The sequence below is a fragment of the Chelonoidis abingdonii genome, chromosome 6 (genome assembly GCF_003597395.2).
Source record: "Chelonoidis abingdonii isolate Lonesome George chromosome 6, CheloAbing_2.0, whole genome shotgun sequence".
Taxonomy (NCBI): Eukaryota; Metazoa; Chordata; order Testudines; family Testudinidae; genus Chelonoidis; species Chelonoidis abingdonii.
This window is the reverse complement of record NC_133774.1, coordinates 27,622,830-27,645,483: the sequence shown is the minus strand read 5'-3', so window position 1 is coordinate 27,645,483 and position 22,654 is coordinate 27,622,830. Positions and strand designations below refer to the sequence as shown.

Here is a 22,654-nt window from a genome sequence, read left to right as displayed (position 1 = left end):
AACAAGATGTACGTTTGCTAAATGGAGAGAGGTGCCAAGTGGAACCACTACTGCTAGTTTTGTGGCAGCTCTAGAAATCGTCAAACGAGGGAAGCCATTCACAGATGGAGAATATGTGAAAGAATGTTTCATTAAAACATCTGAGCACCTCTTTGACAATATTAAAAACAAAGATTAAATAGTTAAGAAAATTAGAGAAATGCCATTATCTGCAAAGACTGTAACGGACAGCAGTATTAAGATGGCCATAAATGGCGCAATGCTCTGGGCGGCGAGCTCCTGGAGAAGCGCAGCTGCAGAGCCTGGCCCGACCCGGTGTTCTGTGCTGCGCAGTGGCGTGAATGGCTCCAGCCTGTCCTGGTGCTCTGGGCAGCATGGCTCTAGCGCCACCAGCGCTCCAGGCAGCATGGTAAGGGGACGGGGGTGTGGATAGGGGTCGGGGCAGTCAGAGGGCAGGGAACAGGGGGGTTGAATGGGGGCGAGGTCCTGGGAGGGGGAGAGTCAGGAAGGAGGAGGAGTTGGATGGGGTGATGGGGGGCAGTCAGGGGAAAGGGACCAGGGGAGTGGATGGGCCAGTGGTCCGGGGGGAGAGGGGGGGCATGTCAGGAAACAGGGGGGTTGGATGGGACAGAAGTCTGGGGGAGGCATCAGGGGGTGAAAAGTGTGTGGGGGGAAACAGGGGGTAGGGGCTGGGCCATGCCTGGCTGGTTGGGGAGGCACAGCCTCCCATAACCAGCCCTCCATACACTTTCCAAAACCCAATGCGACCCTCAGGCCAAAAAAAAAAAAAAAAGTTTGCCCGCCCTGGTCTACCAGATACATACAGTCAGTTGAAGAAATATGCATGTAAGCCTCTCTCAATCTTTGGTTCAATGTACTTCTGTGAACAAGTGTTTTCCAACGTGAATTTAATCAAAAACAAACTGAGGAGGCAACTGCAAGATATTAGTCTTAAGTCCTGCTTGAAAAATGAAAATCACGGCATATTCACCGAACACTAAGCAACTCTCTAAAGATGTCCAACAGCAGAAGTTGCATTAAAAGTAGTGGTGAGTAGCAATAACTTTAATATGTTCAATTATTATTATTTAATAAATTCTAATTCTACAAGTAGCTTTGCATGTGATGCAGCTCTCAGAATACTTTGGTCAAAGACAAAAGCAAAAAGGTGGCTCTTCTTGGAAAGGTTGCCAACCCCTGATCTAGGTATACACTTAATTGTTCCTCAGCATGGGGGATAGACTACACGACCTTTCAAGCCCTACATTTCTATGACTGATGCACGTGCTGTATCAATTCTATGAACAGTTAGAAGACTTGAGACTCCATGGCTGAAATTTGCACTTTGTCAAGGAAGCAATCAGCTTCCTAGAGGGACAAAAATGTAGAAAAAGTGTCCTTCAGCGGAGTAACATCAGCATAAAAATGTTGTAGCAGAACAGAGAGTTGGGCCCATAATCTGTTTAGAAACAAAGAGCATATTCCTGAACCAATCCTTTCATTTAACATCTCATAGCACTTCCCCTATAACTCCCTCTAGGCTGAGGTATATCATCAGGAAAAAGGGATCAGGGAGTTCTCATAACATCAACACCTGCTTTTCTTGCGGCTCAGAGGATCTTACTGTGATCACCAATCGATCAACAGGAAATCAGGAAAGTGCAGATGTTTCCTTATTCCTTTCACAGGAAAGAAAATAGCTAAATTCAGGCACAGCAGTAATGGGAGATTGTGGACCCCAAAGGCCTCTGGCATCCACGTTGACACAAAATTTTCCCAGTTACAAATTAACTGTTTAGACTGAAAACCCACAAGTCTCATTTCTGCTTATTCTCAAATCTAATGTAGACTTTTTTTTTTTTTTTTTTTTTTTTTTTAAATATTGTCTTTACTTCAGACACACTTAAATCACATCCGCCTGCTGTTACTTCTAGATCTGAAACTTTTCATTCTGGGTCTTCTAAACGGAGCTCCCAGTTGCTGCCTTCCCCACCTCCCACTTTCCCCCCACACCCGCAATCAGATGTAGTTATTTCATTTACAGTCATCCAAACAGATATAAATCAATACAGAGCAACCATGTAAGGACATTTCTAGAAAGTCAGCCTGTCAACCAGAAAACAAGAAAGCCACTGAGCAAGGTCACATTTGAACAGTAAAGTCAGATGGTTCAGCATATTGTTTCCCCTTTGGCATTTTTAAGGGATTTACAGTACCTAAGCAAGAATTTAACTAAGCAAGTTTCCCATTTCCCTATGGAGACAGAAAGTGAAAAGATACTGTCTTCAGAGCTCAAAATCCACATATCAAGGCAGTTTTGCATGTAAGTCTGTCACAAGTTCCGACACATCTCAGCAACAGTTTGTGTGTCAGCTACCACATGTATATTATTTATTGCACATTTATATTTATGACATATTTATTGCACGCTTCATCCCCAAAGATTTAAACGCATATATATAAAGCACTAAGGAAATACAGCATCTTTAATGGAGGGGAACAGAACTGGCATATAGCCCTGGGAAGTCAGGGAGTCTTGTTACAACATGATGCCAATCTGTAGTGGGAACATTGTTCTACCTCACTATTTATATCCCCTACACCACTGTAATGAAGGTTCTGTTTATACCACAAATTGGAACAGTGGGGTAAATGGGACCCTTGATTCACATGTAGTTAATAAAATGCTCTACTTACAATATGAATGGCAAGGCACTCGTGCCTAGCACCCTGTCCACACTATATCTGTTGTTCCTAATACATTTCCAATACAGTTTTCTTGCCCAACAGGGAGATGGATTTTCTGTGGACAATTAATAATCTATAAAACTATTATATAGACGGTTACTGTTGCATCTTTAGCATTATTTCATAACACTGTTAAAGTTTCAACCACAGTGATAACATAGGCTAAAATAAACATTGAGCCTTTGGTATCCTGTTCAGGGTGTGGCTTATATTATATATTAACCTGAATTTCACGAGGAAGGGACTCTACCTTTCCAGTGTTTTCACTCTAACGTGCACCAATATATTTCTCTTGCTTGTCAGTATGTTTTCGTGCACCTCTCTCCCATAAAGATAACAATTTATATGAAGTATTGCATCACACAATAATCAGCTAGCTGTGTAAAACCACAGGACTTGGGTCATCCAATCTGCTCTTGGCAGAGCTACTATCTAGATCTTTCAAACCAAGATCTTACTTAACTCTTTAAAAAAAAAATTCTATATATTCAGGCTAAGCATGCCATTAATCACATAAGAAGATAAGGACAACAGACTATGTATGGGGCTACAAGCCAAGATCTCTCAAATTGTAACTGCAACTTTGGCACTGGCTTACTACTTTGGTCTTGGGCAGATCATCTCTAAATACGGATAACAGTAATATTTAAACAAGAGTATGGAATAATTAGGTAAAGCTTATGCAATGTTTTGAAGATGGAAATCATAGAAACATAGAATATTAGGGTTCGAAGGGACCGTAGGGGTCATCTAGTCCAACCCCCTGCTCAAAACAGGCCCACCCCCAATTAAATCATCCCAGCCAGTGCTTTGTCAAGCCAGGCCTTAAAAACCTCTAAAGATGGAGATTCCACCGCCTCCCTAGGTAACCCATTCCAGTGCTTCACCACCCTCCTAGTGAAATAGTGTTTCCTAATATCCAACTTAGACCTCCTCTTCTGCAATGAGACCATTGCTCTTTGTGTTGAGTATTGTCCTTGAAACAGATCTGTAAGAATTTTTGCAAGATTCCCTCCGTTGTAGTAGTGTATGCAAACTGCCCCCAAAAATTAACTGGGAGTAGTATTCCAGATATTTTAAATTTAAAATTTATTTTTAATTCCTTCTCAGGCAGGCCCACTATGCTACATCCCCCCAGCATGGCACCACAACCACAGCAGAAGTATCAGTTGCCTACTTATTTGAAAAAACAAAGAGATAAATATTGAGTTTATAGCCCAAAAGCTAATGCCCAAATAAATTTGTTAGTCTCTAAGGTGACAGCAGGACTCCTCATTATTTTTACTTTCTGTGTTATTCACACCTCTGTTGTGATTTAAAAAAATAAGAAGGGTGATGGAAAAGAAAGACACTAAGATGCAGACACGTATGGGGGAAGTGGAATAATTAAGGAAAGGAGTATTTATAAAGGTAAATTTCTTCTGTTATACATTAGTGAAATAGAGAGACAATAGGTTTAAATTTGGTTTTAGTTGGCCATGTATAAAAACATGATTTAAAGTTTATACTATTTTAATTTAATTTAGTATACACTGAAATCTTTAGAGCTTCTAGCAGCAGAACTAATTCCCCTGGGATTAGATATTCTTGCAGGACTTGACTTCCCAAGCCCAGCTGTTTTGCTATGTGTGGCTTCAACTATTCAGTGCTACAAAGCAGTTACAAGCTTCAGAAGAGCTGACAGCAGAGCTGAAGTGTTTGGGTGTGTGGAACTGCTTTCTCGCTCTGTCCAAGAGGAGGGGTGGAGGTTGTTTGGTTCTGGGTTTTTATTTTTGTTTGTTTTTGGAGAGGAGGATGGGGACAATCCCACGAGCACCATGATTTAGAGGACATTCCAACAATCCTCCAAAGTAAGATCAGAACAAGCACAGTTTTTGAAATTTACTATTTTTCAGTGGTTACCAGTACAATGTTACCAACTATCAATACAGGTCTGTCACATCTTAGGCGGGGGTTCCGTTCCGCGGTTATTGCGTAAAGCGAAAACCGTGTATGGTCAAAACCCCAAGCCCTTTAAATTCCTGCCCACAGCCTATGTGGCGGGCCGGGGGGGAGGCCATTTAAAGGGCTGGTGCAGCCCCTTTTAAATGCCCCCCCCCCCGGTACCTGCCCGCTGGAGCTGCGGACAGGATTTAAATCCCCGCCGCCCTCCCCCGCTAGCCAGAACTGCCGGTAGGTGGATTTAAAGGGCTCTGTCAGGCTCCCAACGCGGTGAGAGCGCCGATGGAGCCCTATTAAATGCCCCCGGTCCCCTGCCGGAAGCTGCGGGCGCGGATTTAAAGGGCCCCCCCACCTCAGCCGGCTGCCAGAGCTGTGGTGATGTGTTCGGATTTAAAGGGCTCTGTTTGGGCTTTTCCACCACGGTAGGGAGCCCAGAGGAGCCCTTTAATCCCGGCCCCAACCCAGCAAGCAAAGCTGCAGCCAGGATTTAAAGGGTTCCGCCAGCTTCCCACCGATGGTGGGAGCCCGGAGGAGCCCTTTTATGGCTGCCTTGCAGCTTTTTGGCAGCTTGGGCTAGGCTTGGCATTTAAAGGCCCTGAAGCTCCATGGGCTGGAGCCCTCAGGCCCTTATTTGTTGCGCCCCCGGGGCTTCCAGCCACCTCTGCAGCTGGAAGCCCCTGGGTGATTTAAAAAGGCCCTAGGGATTCCCAGCCACAGCTGGTGCCCCAGGACCTTTAAATCTTGAGGCCATGCCTCTTCTACTTGAGGCCACGCCTCATCCCGGACTTCAGGCCTTTTAGCGTAAAGCTGAAATTGTGCATGTTAAATGCGTGTAAGTTGCGAGAGACCTGTATACATGTTTTGTCAGGTTTCTTCTTTGTGAAATTGTTAATTTATATTTTCTTAACATGATTATAACCTGATACATACCATAATGTGTGTTCGTTCTCATGCTAGGGTTCCTTGCAGTTCACAATTTGTTGTTCGCATTCCAAGACTGCACAGAAGTAAACTAGTTTTTCCTCAATGTCAAAAAAAACTAATAGTTTAACAGACAGTAAATATAATTCTATATATCTTTTGGCCCATGCATTTAAAGACGAAATTCTTTGTCAAAGGACTAAATTTTTCAGATTTTCTAAGGGCTCGAAGAAGCATCAAATCAAGAAGAAAATGGCAAAAGGAGATGACTTCACAGCACTTTCTCTATCAACTGAAATCTGCTGGTATGGAGCAGTATGCCCAGTGGGATGACTCTCTCCACATCATTCAACCTCAAAGACAAGGGGATTCCCAATATAGGTCGACACTGAATCTGAAGTTAACTTAAGGCAGTTCTGTATCAGCATGGAGCTACCACAGCAAGAGGAGATTTTACAGGCAGCCACCAACAAGGGACACATGGAAGCATTTCTTCTCTCCCATGTGGGCAGGGAAGATGTTCAGAGGGGATAAAAATACACAGATCTGGCCCTCAGAACGAGATCCACAATTTAGGAAGCATAACAATCTCTGCTAGCAAAAATTAAGCTAGCTGTAACCTTAATGCAAAATTTATAAAAACAAGAGTTATATAAAACAAATAAAAAAACTGTAAAAAATCATTTTTCAATCTTATATAAATAATACAATATATAAACTAGCATTTCTCAAAAATAAAAAATAAAAATATCAAAATAACCTATATATAAACAAAATGCAGCTATTATTTTCCACACTGTATCTCTTAATCATACCCTTAATTTTAAAAGCCTCCTCCCAAACCTTAGGTCATAATTTACTGGCCTTTTCTGTACAATTGTCAAATAATTTATTTTCTCTCTTTTCTTCCTATGTATTATTTAGGTAATAATGCAATGTACAAAATGTCTCTGTAATACTATAACTAAAAACTCTGCTGCGCATACAAAAAACCAGTATCTATCTTTCCAGCTTAATTGCAAATTGTGTGAAGGGCCTGACAATCTGTGCTTGTCAGGGCCGAAGAGGGGGACTGTAAAAGTTACTGGTAGCCCCCCTTAACAGCTTACAAGCAGCCAGTAGGGGAAAGCAGAAGCCTCACATACATAGTAGCCTGAACTTTTAAACTGTCTCCCCTTATCAGTTTTGAGGCAGTTGAAGCTGGCTCTTAGCCGGTTTTTGCTGAGCAGGCTGCAGAAGTATGGGGTCTGGCAATCACCAATCAAGTGTTAACACGGCAAGGGTCTTTGTCTAAATGTGTATAAAAAGTTTGTAAAATTTGTATAAAACAAAGTTTTTTGTACCAAGGTACAAGGCTCTCCTTTCTTCTGCAAAATAAAGCAACCTTTCCTTATCGCTGTCTGGCTGTCATTGGCTCTCAGCTAGGCGGACCCGACATTTCGGCAACCACAAACAATAGTAAAGATAAATAGATTGAGAAGTGATTTTGCAGTTACTAGTTGCTTTTAATGTGTTACTAATCACCTTTACATTATGGAAACAACTAAAAATAAAGCCATTGAACTTAGCATGTGAAATTATTTTTTTCCTGCAATAGTGTCCTAGTTTTTCCCTTTATGATAATGACATTATAGAAGATCTCTCTTCAAAAAAACAGAAAAATATTTTATCCCATGGTAGGGGAAGGAGATATTAAAAATCTCTCAAACAAGTATTGAGAGAAAGAGATTCTGGAATACAAAACTGCACATTTAACAACAGGAAGCAAACAATTTTCAATAACTTTTAAGTCTGGACAAGTGTATGATAGTCCTTTCGAGATGTGAAACATAAATCCAATCCTTAGTTAATGCCCTCTCTTCCCCATCTATTACACACACACATACACTATGGGATTGTACTGCTGGGTTGTTCTGGAATACTGACATTGCTGTGTGTATGTTTAAAGCATTCAAGGCTGGGTTTTTTTTATTACAGAAAAAGAAGATTACCAAATCCATGTTAACAGCTACTAGAAAAACAAAAAAATCTTACACCTACAAACAGCAGCAGCACCATTTAAGCCAGTGACTCTCAACCTTTGAAGACTACTGTACCCCTTTCGGGAGTCTGATTTGTCTTGTGTACCCCAAGTTTCACCTCACTTAAAAACTACTTACTTACAAAATCAGACATAAAAATACAAAAGTTTCACAGCATACTACTACTGAAAAATCGCTTACTTTCTCATTTTGTCCGTATGAAATTTTAGTTTGTACTGGCTTTGCTAGTGCTTTTTATGTAGCCTTGTGGTAAACGTCTGTCTCAGATCTGGACTTAGAGTTCAACATCTGAGTGTTTACTGGGAACCTCCCTCAAGCTTATACCCAGCTTGGATCTTACTTCGCTGCCACCAGATAAGATTTAGGCTCTTATCAGCCTGGGTTCCCCAAATTCCTTGGGGGGAACCCCCTCTCTGGCCTCCCCCCGCTTTCCCTGGGAGGACCCCAAGACCCAGACCTCTGGGTCTCCCTATTCTCAAACGCGGAAAACAAGTTCCGCCCGCCTTGTCTCCTCGTTATCTGCTCCCCCCCCCCCGCGCTCCCTCTCCTGGGTGAGCCTGGGCGATGCCAGTACTTAACTCCTTTGAAGGCAAAACAAAGAGGAGAATCACCCTCCCCCTGAGGCAATGCCTTCAAAATCTAGTAAAGCTAATATAAAGAGATTTTCTACTCCCCTTTTCCTGTAGCCTCACCAGAGAAAAAAACAAAAACCTCAACCAGGTATTTTAAAAGCAAAAAACTTTATATGAAAAAAGAAAGAAAATACAGAACAATAATACTGCCATTTAAGAAACTCAATACAGGCTCTTCCTTATAAGAAAATACGAATAATAACAGTCTGAGGTTAAAAGATAGTCCCAATTAAACCAGTCCAGCACAGTACAACACACATGTAATAAACACAAAGCATACAACCTATTTGCCTTGTTGCCTTTGTACTCACACTTTGTAGGAGAATATTAGAAAGAAATAGGAGTTAGCAGGAAAGCTGTTTCCTCCATAGCCGGGAGAAACAAAAGACCCAGAGTACACAATTCCCGCCCCTGACTTTTAAAAAGTCCAGTTTTCTGATTGGTCCTCTGGTCAGGTGTTTGGTTCCCTTTGTTCACCCTTTACAGGTAAAAGAAAATTAACCCTTACCTTACCTATCTACTTATGACAAGCCTGTTGTAAAACTAGGCAAATATCTAGATGAGTTGAGGTACCCCCTGGAAGACTTTGTGTACCCTGGTTGAGAACCACTGATTTAAGCTGTACAGAAAGAATAGTTACATGTGATGATCTGAACGCATATTGAAACATTTATGCCTTCTTTAGGAAAAATCCAATACTTACATTATCTTCCTCTTGCATGTCGTCGTCGTCGTCGTCGTCATCATCACTGTCCTTATAACCTGGTGGAAGTGGTGGCCCAATAAATTCATCCTCATCATCATCAGTATCCTCTGCTGGTCCTTGAATGGAAGTTTGGCACGGCAAAGGAGGACCATTTAATTCTTCATTTGAACCATCTTCACTTTCACTACTTTCTGCCTCTCTGTATGGAAGAATTGTAAAAACAGTTATTTAAGTAACATGCAGCATTTCTATAGTGGTTTTCAGAAGCATTAGGCCAATCCTGAACTTTGCTCTCATTGAAGTCAATGACAAAACTTCTAACTTCAATGGGAGCAGAGACAGGTCCACCACAATCTTCAAAGCAATTTACAAAACTAATAGATACTATAGTGACAGGCACAGTGCAAGAACCATGGGAGAACAGAATACCGTTGTGAAGTAGATAGCAGGTAGGTATGGTAAAATCTGTGCTAAAGCTGCCAATCAAGGGATCACTGCATAGGAGAATAGAAAAAAAGTTAGATTATGTTTTAATTAATGATGGTATACTTAATATGCTTTCAGTGTCCACAGTCACAGACAGCAGTACTTAATCATATATCACTTTAGGGTCTGATTCTCCAGTGCCTTGCACTTTGTGCAGGCATTATACACCTGTGTAAAGCAGGAATAAATCAAAATGGCAATGTTCCAGACTCATTGTGCACAGGTGTAAAGTGAACTACACAAGGGATAAAGCAATAGAGAATAAGGCAGAGAACATGCAAAATACAGTATAAGCTTTACAACTCTTAAAATGTAAACAGAGGAGATCATGCACTTTAGACCAAATAATTAATCTCCATTGTAATTTCCTAATATAGCCTCTAGAGTATAAAGCTCATGTGCTATTACCATTTCACAAAAGGAATATCTATTGAAGTCCACAGGAATTGTGCATACACACATCATTTAATCACTAAAATTTTTGAAAAGTAAAACTGCACCACAGTTATTGGTAACAGAGAAGGGACTAAAAATAAACGCTTTTGTGCTCCCTCTGCTGGCTCTACAAAAACAGTTAGCACAACTGTGAAGTGGCTAACAGCAGCTGTTATACCATTGCAAAAACAATAAAATAAACTAAGTACTGTGCGTAAAAAATTGTGTTAATTCTAAAATTAATACTCCCAATACAGATAAAAGTTCTTTTTTTTTTTCCTTTTTTTAAATCAGAGGTCCCTATCAAGTTCAAGGTCCCCACTGTATGTTCAGTAATATTCAAACACATCAGAAGAGAGAGCCCCTGCCCTAGAAAGCTTATAATTTAACAACAGGTCTGTTTTGAATAAAAACAGTGAGCAGAATACAATAAATACAAATATTTTAACTAGGGCTGGAGATTAATCACCAACTCATGTGATTAAGTCTAAAAAATTAGTCATGATTAATCACAATTTTAATTGTACTGTTAAACAATACCAATTGAAATTTATTAAGTATTTTGGATATTTTTCTACATTTTCAAATATATTGATTTCAACTACAACATAGTATACATAGCAGACTATGTTCACCTTGTATTGTTATTTTTTAATTACAAATATTTGCACTATAAAAATGGCAAACAAGAAATAATATTTTTCAATTCACTTTATACAAATACTGTAGTGCAATCTCTATCGTGAAGGCACAACGTACAAATTTAGATTTTTTTTTTGTTACATAACTGCACTCAAAAACAAAACAATGTAAAACTTTAGAACCTACAAGTTCATTCAGTCCTACTTCTTGTTCAGCCAATTGCTAAGACAAACAAGTTTGTTTACATTTACAAGACATAATGCTGTCCGCTTCTTGTTTACAATGTCACCTGAAAAGTGAGAACAGACATTCACATGGTATTTTTGTAGCCAGCATTGCAAGGTCTTTACATGTCAGATATGCTAAACATTCATATGCCCCTTCATTCTGCAGCCACCATTCTAGAGAACATGCTTCCATGCTGATGATGCTTATTAAAAAAATAATGCATTAATTAAATTTGTGGCCAAACTTCTTGGGGGAGAATGGTACGCCTCCTACTCATTTTACCCGCATTCTGCCATATATTTCATGTTATAGCAGTCTCCAATGATGATCTAGGACACGTTGTTCATTTTAAGAACACTTTCATGGCAGATTTGCAAAACACAAAGAAAGATACCAATGTGAGATGTCTAAAGATAGCTACATCATTCAACCCAAGATTTAAGAATCTGAAGTGCCTTTCAAAATCTGAGAGGGATGAGGTACAGAGCATGCTTTCAGAAGTCTTAAAAGAGCAACACTCTGGTGCGGAAACTACAGAACCCGAACCACCAAAAAAGAAAATCAACTTTCTGCTGGTGGCAGCTGACTGACTCCAGTGATGAAAATGAACATGCGTCGGTCCACACTACTTTGGGTGGTTATCGAGCAGAACCCATTATCAGCATGTCCTCTCGAATGGTGGCTGAAGCATGAAAGAAAAAACGGTTACCCACCTTTTGGTAACTGTTGTTCTTCGAGATGTGTTGTTCATGTCCACTCAAAGTAGATGTGCGCATGCCGCGTGCACGCCAGCCGGAAGATTTTCCCCTAGCAGCGTCCGTAGGGTCAGTTCAGGAGCCCCCTGGAGTGGTGCAGCCATGGCGCCCTATAAAGGGGCCCGCCGACCCTCCACCCCCTCAGTTCCTTCTTGCTGGCACTCCGACAGAGCGGCAGGAGTGTGGGTGTTGGAATGGACATGAACAACACATCTTGAAGAACAGTCACAAAGGTAGGTAACCGTTTCTTCTTCTTCGAATGGTTGTTCATGTCCATTCAAAGTAGGCGACTCACAAGCCTAACCTTAGGAGGTGACGTCGGAGACCACTGCTGACTGGAGTACTGCGTGACCGAAGGCTGCATCATCGCAAGCCTGGTGCGTGATGGCATAGTAAGAAGAGAACATGTAGATGGAGGACCACATGGCCGCTCTACAAATCTCCCGAGTCAGAACCTGAGCCAGGAATGCCGTCGAGGAGGCCTGCACCCTAGTGGAGTGGGCCGTGACCGGAGGGACAGGAGTCTTCGCTACACGGTAGCATTCCCGGATGCAGGTCGCGATCCATGAAGAGATTCGCTGAGAGGAGACCGGTAGCCCCTTCATCCTCTCTGCCACTGCGACGAAGAGCTGGGTCAAGCGTCTGAATGGCTTGGTACGCTCTATGTAAAAAGCCAAGGCCCTGCGGACATCCAGGGAGTGTAGCCTCCACGCTTCGCTGGAGGCGTGTGGTTTCGGGTAAAACACCAGGAGAAAGATATCTTGGCCCACGTAGAACTGTGAAAAGACCTTGGGTAGGAAAGCCGAATGAGGTCTAAGTTGGACCCTGTCCTTGTAGAAGACTGTGTACGGGAGCTCAGATGTTAACGCTCGAAGCTCTGACACCCGTTGGGCCGAGGTGATGGCCACCAGGAAGGCAGTCTTGTATGACAGGTACAGCAGAGAGCACGAGGCCAGAGGCTCAAAGGGAGACCCCGAGAGGACCAGGTTCAGGTCCCAAGCAGGAGTCGGCTGACGCACATGCGGGAAGAGCCTGTCCATACCCTTGAGAAAACGCCCAACCAGTGGGTTCGCAAACACTGAGGTACCCTCCTCACCCGGATGAAAAGCAGATTATGACTGCCAAATGTACGTGAATGGAGGAGAGGAAGAGGCCCAGTTGTCTTAGGTGAAGCAAACAGTCAAGGATAACGGGAATTGGAACCCCCCAGTGGGTCGTGACCCCGCTGACCCGACCAGATGGAGAAGCGCTTCCATTTAACCAAGTAGGTGGCCCTAGTTGACGGTTTCCTGCTACCCAGCAGCACCTGCCTGACTTGCTGGGAACACTGCAACTCCACTGGGTTCAGCCATGGAGCATCCAGGCTGTGAGGTGAAGGGACTCGAGGTTCAGATGGCGGAGGGAGCCCCGGTCCTGCATGATCAGGTCCGGGAGTAGGGGCAGCGTCAGGGGCGCCTGAACGGACGTGTGCAGGAGTGATGTGTACCAATGCTGGCGTGACCACGCCGGAGCTACCAGGATTACCCTGGCGCGATCCCTGCGACTCTTTAAAAGCACCCTGTATATCAGGGGGATCGGAGGGAAGGCATAGAGCAGGCCGTCTTCCCATGGCTGAAGGAAAGCGTCCGACAGAGACCTTCGACTGCGGCCCAGAAGGGAGCAAAACCGTCGGCACTTCCTGTTTTCCCTTGAGGCAATCAGGTCTAACCGGGGAAAGCCCCAGAGTTGGAAAATTGAGCGCACCATGTCCCATCGGAGGGACCACTTGTGACCTGGAACGAGTGGCTGAGGGTGTCTGCCAAGCCGTTCTGCTCCCCTGGAAGACAGAACGCCGTCAGGTGAGTAGCATTGTGGACGCAGAAATCTCACAGCACGAGGGCTTCCCTGCAGAGTGGAGAGGAGAGTGCACTCCCCTGTTTGTTGATATAAAAGACTGCCGCCATGTTGTTCGAAAGGACTGAAACACACCTGCTGGCCAGGTGAGACCAGAAGGTCAAACGTGCCAGGTGGACCGCTCTCAGCTCCCTGATATTGATATGCAACTCGAGGTCCTCCGACGACCACAAACCCTATGTCCTGATGCGTCCCAGGTGCACTCCCCAACCTCGATCTGAGGCGTCTGTCACCAGGGAGAGGGAGGGCTGCAGGGCAGCAAAGGGAATACCCCTGCAAACTTCCCGTGGGTTGAGCCACCACTGGAGAGAGCGCAGCACCAAGCGGGGAACGGACATCACAGAGTCCAGGGGGTCCCTGACCGGGCGACAGACTGTCATCAACCAGGACTGCAGCAGGCGGAGCCGGAGTCTAGCATGGACCATCACATAGGTGCATGCTGCCATGTGGCCCAACAGCCGGAGGCAAACTCGTGCCGTGGTAATCAGGGCGCAATGCAGTCCGAGGATGAGCTCAGAAATTGCACGGAACCTTGACTCCGGCAGATACGCTTTGGCGCATGTGGAGTCCAGAACCGCTCCTATGAACTCTATGCGTTGCATTGGAGACAGGGTGGATTTGGCATCATTCAAGAGGAGACCCAGATCGAGAAAGGTCCGCCTGATGAACAGCACCTGGGTCTCTACCTGCTCCTTGGAGCGGCCCTTTATGAGCCAGTCGTCCAGGCAGGGGAATATCTGGATGCTGTGCCTGTGCAGGAAGGCCGCCACAACCGCCATGCACTTTGTGAAGGCCCTGGGAGCAGCTGACAGGCCAAACGGGAGCACCATGACCTGCAGAGGGACGCCGGCCACGACCAACCTGAGGTACCAGGTACGTGGAATTATGGCGATGTGGAAATAGGCGTCCTTTAAGTCGAGGGCGGCATATCAATCTCCTGGATCCAGGGAGGGAATGATCGAGGACAGGGAGGCCATGAGGAACTTGAGTTTCCTCACAAACTTGTTCAGCCGCCGCACGTCTAGGATGGGTCTCAGGCCCCCTATTGCCTTCAGTACGAAGAAGTACCAGGAGTAGAAGCCTTTGCCCCTGCATTCCCGTGGGACTTCCTCCACTGCCCCTGCCTCCGTGAGGGACTTCAGTTCTTGAACCAGAAGTTGCTCGTGAGAAGGGTCCCTGAAGAAGGAAGGAGAAGGGGGTTGGTGGGGTAGGAGGGAGGAAAACTGGATAGAATATCATCTCTCTACCGTGCGGAGCACCCATTTGTCCGACGTAATTCGGGACCAGGCACGGTAGAAGTGGGACAGACGTGACCCAAAAGTAGGGGGTGGGAGGATCCAGAGTCTCGACTGGTAGGTCGCCCTCGATCGGACCATCAAATAGAGGGTGTAGGCCCAGATGGTGGTCTCAATTAGCCAGACGCCTGGCCAGAGGGGTGACGCTGATGACACCTCCTGCCATTTCTACCCCGCCTGTGCCCCAACTCCTGGCAGGCCTGTGGCTAGTATGGGCGAGGGGCTGCCTGCGGCCTAAATTGTCTGCGCTGGGTCGCGGGGGTATGCAAGCTCAGCGAGCTAAGCGTGGCCCTCGAGTCCTTTAAACTATGGAGACGTTTGTCCGTTTTCTCTGAAAACGGTGTCTGTCCTTCGAAGGGGAAGTCTTGAATTGTCTGCTGGACCTCATAGGACAGGCCCGAGACCTGGAGCCAGGCCCGCGGCCAGGGTGCATGACGCTGAGTCCGCCGCATCTAAGGCGGCCTGGAGGGAGGCTCGAGAGATCAGTTTGCCCTCCTCCACTAGGGCCGAAAACTCTGATCTCAAGTCCTGGGGAAGGAGCTCCACCAGCTTCGACATGGCCAAACACGTGTTGTGACCATATCGGCTTACTATTGCCTGTTGATTGGCAACGCAGAGTTGGAGTCCCCCCGTGGAGTACACCTTCCTGCCAAAGAGCTCAAGTCTTTTTGCGTCCCTGCTCTTTGGTGTTGACCTCTGAAACCCTTGACGCTCCCGCTGGTTAGCCGCATCTACTACCAGGGAGTCGGGGGGAGAGTGTGGGGGTGAAGGTGTTCGTACCCTTTAGAGGGGACGAAGTAGTGCCGCTCCATCTTCTTGGCAGTAGGGGCCAATGAGGCTGGTGTTTGCCATAGGGTGCGGGACGTATCCGCTATCGTCTTTATCAGCGGGAGGCCACCCTGGATGGCCCCGAGGGGGCCAGGATGTCCACTACAGGGTCCATGTCCACTTCGATCTCCTCCGCTTGGATTGCGAGGCTTTGAGCTGCTTGCTGAAGCAAATCTACCAGTTTTTCATATAAAGAATTCGAGTGTCCTCTAGGGCCGGAGCCGCAGCCGTGCTTGAGACCGTCTCGTCCAGGGAGGATGACGAAGAGATTACATGGAGTGGCCCTTCCTCTGGGTCATGTGGTCCCTCCGGGTCCTGTGGCACACAGCATTGAGGTTGCGATGCTGGTTCTGAGTCCAAAGACGGCACCGCGACCAGTACCAGGGTCGCCAGTGAGCAACTTGGCGTGTCATGTGGTGCCGGTGTAGCCCGAACTAACGCCACTGCCGGTGCCATTGCCCGGTTAGGGGGTGCTGAACTTGACGATGGCACACCCCTGCCCGGCGACGGTGCCAGTGGGGGAGGCAGCTGCACTGGGGCCACCAACGTCGAGGACACCGAAGCCGATCGTGACCGAGGGCCAAACGCCTGGCCTACCGACTGATGGTAGGCCCAGGGAGTCCAAAAACGGCCACTGCGAGGGCGGCTGCCATTGTTGCTGCCACTGCGAGTAACGTTGGTGGCTCACCCCTGACACTGATCTTCTGCTCCGCGACCTGCTGGAGCAATAGGAGTCCGCCTCTGAGTCTGAGGACCTGGGGGGAGCGGTGCCCGGTGCCAAAGGTGAGCGGTGCTGAGGTGATGGGGAGCCTCTCCTCTGGTCAGGTGCCGCCTTCGCAGCTCGGTGTGGGGAGGGAGGCGATAGCATGGCTGACTTGCCTCTAGATTGTACTGGTGGGCGAACCACAGTAGGCAACTCCCGACGATGTGGGGAGGCCAGTGCCGGGAGACCCATCAGGTCTGAGGCTGCCTCGAACGCCTCCGGCATCGACGGGCAGCGTATGTCTCCACTGAGGCCTAGAGAATTAGGCTGGTCCAGACTCAACTGCCCTCTCTGCGGTGCAGGAGTCGACAGAACCGCCAGGGGCTGTAACCCAGCCTGTCCGCTTAGCCCCGGGGGCAGGGGCGGCCTTGGGTCCTGGTGGGGAGACCAATCCCTCACCGGCTTCTTCTTCTTGGCGGGCACCAGCAAAGGTGAGCGGTGTCACATTGAGGTCGACTTCCTATGACCCGACTCCGCCCGGTGCGGATGATCTGGGCTGGGCCCTAAGTCCTGATGCTGGTGCCGTGGCACTCCGCACCGAGGACGACGTGATGGGCCCACCTCGGCCTGTTCTGGGTCCGAGGGTGGTCGCAGGGCCGCCTCCGTCAGGACTCTAAGTCTTTGAATCCTGTCCTTGAGAGTTCGTGGGCGGAAGCCTCTACAGATAGAGCACCAGCCCTTTTGGTGGCTCTCCCCGAGGCACCTCAAGCATGCAGAGTGCAGGTCATTCTTGGGCATGAATTTCCTGCAGTCCTCGCAGAGTTTGAACCTGGGGGACCTGGGCATGCCCCAGCGGGTGACAAAGACTGTGGGTTGGGGGACTCCCCAACAATGAAAACTATATACAAAGATCTATGTAACAAACTATAATATAACTGAATACACGGACTAAACGGTACGGATAGGACACTGCCAGATTGCTATGCAAGACAAGTTCCAGCTAGCCGTCACCGGCGGTAAGAAGGAACTGAGGGGGTGGAAGGTCTGTGGGCCCCTTTATAGAGCGCCATGGCGGCGCCACTCCAGGGGGCGCCTGAGCCGACGCTACTAGGGGAAAATCTTCCGGCTGGCGTGCGTGCGGCGCGCACACACCTACTTTGAATGGACATGAACAACCACTCGAAGAAGAACATATGAATCTTTAGTGCAACTGGCAGATAAATATCTTGCAATGCCGGCTACAACAGTGACATGAAAATGCCTGTTTTAACTTTCAGGTGATACCATAAACAAGAAGTAGGCAGCATTATCTCCCGTAAATGTAAACAAACTTATTTGTCTTAGCGATTGGCCAAACAAGAAACAGGACTAAGTGGACTTGTAGACTCCAAAGTTTTACATTGTTTTATTTTTGAATGCAGTTATTTTTTGTACATAATTCTATTTGTAAGTTCAACTTTCATGATAAAGAAAATTCACTATAGTACTTGTATTAGGTGAACTGAAAATACTATTTCTTTTGTTTCATTTTCACAGTAAAATATTTTTAATCAAAAATAAATATTAAGTGAGCACTGTATACTTTGTATTCTGTGTTGCGAGCAAAATCAAAATACCATATTTCAAAATGTAGAAAACATCCAAAACTATTTAAATAAATGGTATTCTATTACTGTTTATCAGTGTGATTAATCGCAAGTCATTTTTTTAATTGCGCGATTAATTTTTTTAAATCGCTTGACAGCCCTAATTTTAACAGTAAACCCAAATAAAAGACTATTCAATGTAGTTGGAAAGTTCAAGTCAGACTTTGAGAACAAGAATTAAAACATATACAAGCTATTTTAAAGTCAGATTTATGAAAGATGTTCCGATCTTCACTATTCTGAGTACAAACCTAAATTTCTCAACTCTTAGATGAATTCACAGATCTCCAAACATATCTTCCAGTTAAGAACTGCACACCAAGCAGGAAATATTACAACATGAGTGTTTAGTTCTTTACACTGAACAAACACCATCCACCCAACAAGGGAGACACTGAATACTCAGACAGTAAAGCAACCAGGGACATGCAAAGTCCTAGACGGTCAGGATATGTCTATCTAACAAGTACGACAATGTTTCCTGTAATTACAGTCCAAAATTTCTATACATCTGAACAAACCCACAATATATTTATAATTTGTCAGGCACTGACAACATGCTGAAATGCAACAAATCAATGGATGGCTGGGTGGGAGGGAAGGATAGCTCAGTGGTTTGAGCATTGGCGGCCTGCTAAACCCAGGGTTGTGAGTTCAATCCTTGAGGGTGCCAGTTGGGGATTGGTTCTGCTTTGAGCAGGGGACTGGACTAGATGATCTCCTGAGGTCCCTTCCAACCCTAATGATCTATGATTCTAATGACATGGTCTGTGACTCAAAAAATATGTAACCGTAATTGTGTGCTTACTTCACATTTACAATTCCTCCAACACAGAAACAGAATATATTGTAGATTCCTATTTTCAAAATGTTGAAAGAGAGTAAAGAGGAGATCCTGCAAGCCTAGGAGAGATGGAAGGAATAAAATCTTCGGTTGCCCCTTTACTCCTAAAAGGTGAGGGGGGTGCGAGGAGGAAAAAGAATAGAGAGCTGCAATAAAATGCTGGAGTCTCTCTGCCCTTCCATGTCTCCACCCCCTCCCCCTCATCATGTTTTAGTGTACATTTACAATCGACCAGTTTTTGCTTTCTAGATGTTAGCAGGTGTGTTCCCCTTATAACAATCAAAATTCTTAAAACATGCATATGAATATACCAATAGCTTAACTATTAGAACTTTCTCCTCATAGCAAATTTAGGAATCAACATACTGTAGCTGTCTCCTTTTTCTCTATTCCACAGACTCCTGAGGGCTTCTGTGCCATAATATTAAAAATTATGCACACAATATTTGAAAATTGTGCAAATTTTACTTGTCAGATAAATGTGGAGGCTCCAGCATGGCACTGGGCAGCACAGACCACTGGCTGCACAGTGATCTCCCACCTCTGTGCAGCTCCCCCCTAGGACATGGATTCAGTGATGAGGCTGCATCCAAACCTGACACAGCACAAGGACAGGGCCCTGTCCCTCCGTGCCAGGTGCACCAGGTGTGGGCAGGCTCAGGAAGGCAGGATCCAAGTGCTGAGGGGCTTAGTGTGGGGAGATCCAGGTTTGGGTCGAGAGGGTTCTGTGTGGGGCCATCTGAGTGTGGGCGGTTCAGAGGGGGATCCGGGTGCAGGAAGGATCTGGATGAACAGGGGCTTGTTTGTGGGATTCTGGGCGCTATGGTAATGGAACTCTGCAGGGGGGTGAAGGTAGTTGGAGCTCAGCATGGGGGCTCAGAGTGTGTGTGTGGGGGTATAGCTTGACACAGAGTCTTAGTGTGGGGGATTCCAGATGTTGTGGGAGTGGGGCAGGAATCCAGGTGCAGTTGTTTAGGGCTCAGTTGGGGTGGGAATCCAGGTGCAGGTTGCTCATCAGGGTGGTCCAGGTGCAGGGGAATGGGGTTCTTGCTGCAAGTGGGGGGGTGAGACTCAGCGGGAGGGTCTGGGTATGAGGGGGTCTAAATGAATGGGGGTTTTGTGGATGGGGGAGCAGCTCTCCGTACAGTGATCCCTCCCCCTGCAGCTGAGAAGCAAAAGGTGCAGGAAACTTGTGGTGAAGAGAGGAGTTTGCAGAGCTTCCTATATCCAGGGGAAAAATCATGGGGTGGGTCTGGCAGCCCCAGATGCTGTGAAGGGAAAAAGGAAGTCCTGTCCTCCTCAGCCCAGGCGATGCTAGCAGCTGAGCCTGCCGCAGGGTAGGAGCCACCAGCTGGGTCTTCCCCATTCCCGCTCCCTGTCTCACAGTTATTTACCTCTCTGTCAACTGCCCGGGGCATGCAAAAACATACTGCTGGGGAGGGTTTCATTATTGATCTTGTGGCTTCCCTTTGCTTTCCCGTCAGAAAGTCATTTTTCTGCAGGGAAGCAAAGAAATCTGTGGGGAGTAATATTTTGTGTGCGTGTGTTTATATAAACTGTCAAGAACTGCTTAGGTTAATTTTAGTATGGGGTGTGGCTAGATGACTCAATGTACTTGAAATACAAAGACTAAATATTGAGGGGAAAAGTTACCATCTATTGGCTAACAGAACAAGTTGGTTACCTTGGATCAGTTCCCTAATGACAAGCATCACAAAGACTGCTATATTTGGTGCAATTTTGATAGTCTCAGTAGAGAGGACAAAGGTCTGAATTATGGACCTTAACTAGCCTCTCGTTATTATGTATTGTCCCTCCAGATTAACACTGGGCACAGTGACACATTCTCTTCCCAGCTTCCTCTCTCTTTCAGCATCAAGTTCAAACCCCTTAGCATAACTACCAAGGTAACGTGTAACTCTGGAATCCGACTACAGCTCAGACTCTCTCTATCAGACTCTCACCTCATGCGCTCTGGCAATTCCAGAGCCCTATTAACATCAATGGAACTCCCCCTCTAGTTACAATGGTCCACCTGCATGAATCAGATTGCTGAATAGGGTCCCTTGCCTTCTCCCATTTTCCAACCCACATAGCCAATCCATTCTTCCTCAAATCCCTTGTCCAAAAGAAATGTGTTCTGAGAATTTTCTATTATTTTGCCTCCTCTTACATCCTACTTTACTTCTTACATTTAAGCCTCCTCCTCACACACAATGTGCAAGTCTCAGACCTAGTATCTGTCACAGTAAGTTTAATTGTAACCCTCAGCCTTCCATTAACAAGGTATCAATACTGAAGATTAGCATTTTAGTATGGTGAGAGTGTAAGAACATATTTATATTTTTTTCAGTTTACTTTGTGCATTTGACAGCAGTTTGTGTATACTCAGTTACTTAAATCACTGGCCACAGTTCATGTGAAGTTTTCTACATAGCAACAGGAGAGAAAATTTTATTATAGAAATTTGTTTTCAGGACAAACTATAGTGAGCACTATAAGGCAACCGGTACAAAACTATGTATTTTTATAATTTTAATTTATAGGCTACATACATACATAGATTTGTTTTCCAGTCTATATGGACAAATGGGTTTTATCCAATTTTAGGTGGCAACAGCAGCTGTTTGTTCCTTGATTTGACACAGTTATGACCGTTTATTACCTTGACTCACTGTCCATGACTTTTACTTGACTTCATTTATTTTTTTTTAGTACAAAAAATTGGCAGAATCTATTGTATTAAAAAGAAAACAAGTGCACAAAGACTTAACAGTCAGAAGATGGCAACCAAAATAGCATACAGCCCTTCAATGTGTTTATAAGCCATAAAACTATTGTAAATTGACAGACCACATTAAGAAAGTGTAGATTATTAATTACAAATTACAGTGAAACAAATGCCAGTTTACATAGTTTTGTGGACACAAGTTCAGTGGTCCCTGTCCTCCTCTCAAAAGAGTTCAGACAGCCCTTCAGACAAAACAGTTGTAAGATGGTATGAGACTTCCCCTATATCTAAGTACCTGCAAGTTGATGCAGAGCAAGCTCCCATCACACTTGAGCCTGAAGTTGCTGAATCAATATCTTCATGTTGGCTTCTTAGTTCTTTTTCTTTCTGGGCTTCCTCTTCTCTTGCACGGGCTTCTAAATATGGAGTGAATATGCAACTGTTAGGTCTCCATGTTTTCAGCATGTAAATTAATGAAAGCTTGGTGCTTCTTTTTGAGACAGTATTATTAAATTCTTCATTTTCAGACATATATTCCAGAAGTATTAAAAGATGAAAGTAGAGCATTTTAATTTAAACTGATTGGTTAGCTTTCCCACACATTAAAAATGCTAATTTCCTTTAAATTTCTGTTATTTTGATACCCAAATGCTTACCCAAAGAAACAAACCTCTCAGGAAAAGGCAAGCTTAAGACACTAAAACTGTTAGCTCATACAGAATAAATATATGTTTTATAGCATATGCCACTGTTTCACATTTGAACATTTTTAATGCCAATGAGGTATGATTAGTCAATACTGATCTTTAATGTTTTCTGGAATGAGATACTGGAAATTAAATCAGCTGAAGCAAGTCTAGTACACAGAGGTGTCATGAAGTTTGTTACAACTCTCACTAGTTACTCCCATTATCTTCACTATAGAGGGGTCCCTAGAGGACCATCTGTCACACTGTCTGGAGTGAGTCACAACCATGAGTGTCTCCCTCAGGGAGGCAGACTTAAAAAGCAGGGCACACATCCCAGCTGGTGGTATGTTCTCTACTTAGATTTCACCAACCCAGTAACAAATGTGAACTCCCTAAGTACTACACTAGATATATAAGGCAGTCACAGACTCTCTTTATATAATCCAATCTATCTTGCCACTCAGGCAAGATGGACTACGTGATAAATGG

The 22,654-nt window shown here is 45.2% G+C and overlaps 1 protein-coding gene across 2 annotated transcripts in view; it reads right to left on the bottom strand.

Moving 5' to 3' along the window:
* WDR70 (WD repeat domain 70) overlaps positions 1–22,654 on the bottom strand; it is a 276,981-nt gene that overhangs the window by 242,662 nt on the left and 11,665 nt on the right. For both annotated transcript variants that reach the window (XM_075066919.1, XM_075066921.1), the window contains exons 4-5: positions 21,772–21,892; positions 8,988–9,189 (exon numbers count right to left, since the gene is read on the bottom strand). In XM_075066919.1, coding sequence (XP_074923020.1) covers positions 8,988–9,189; positions 21,772–21,892 — 323 coding nt within the window. The remainder of the gene's footprint in view (positions 1–8,987; positions 9,190–21,771; positions 21,893–22,654) is intronic.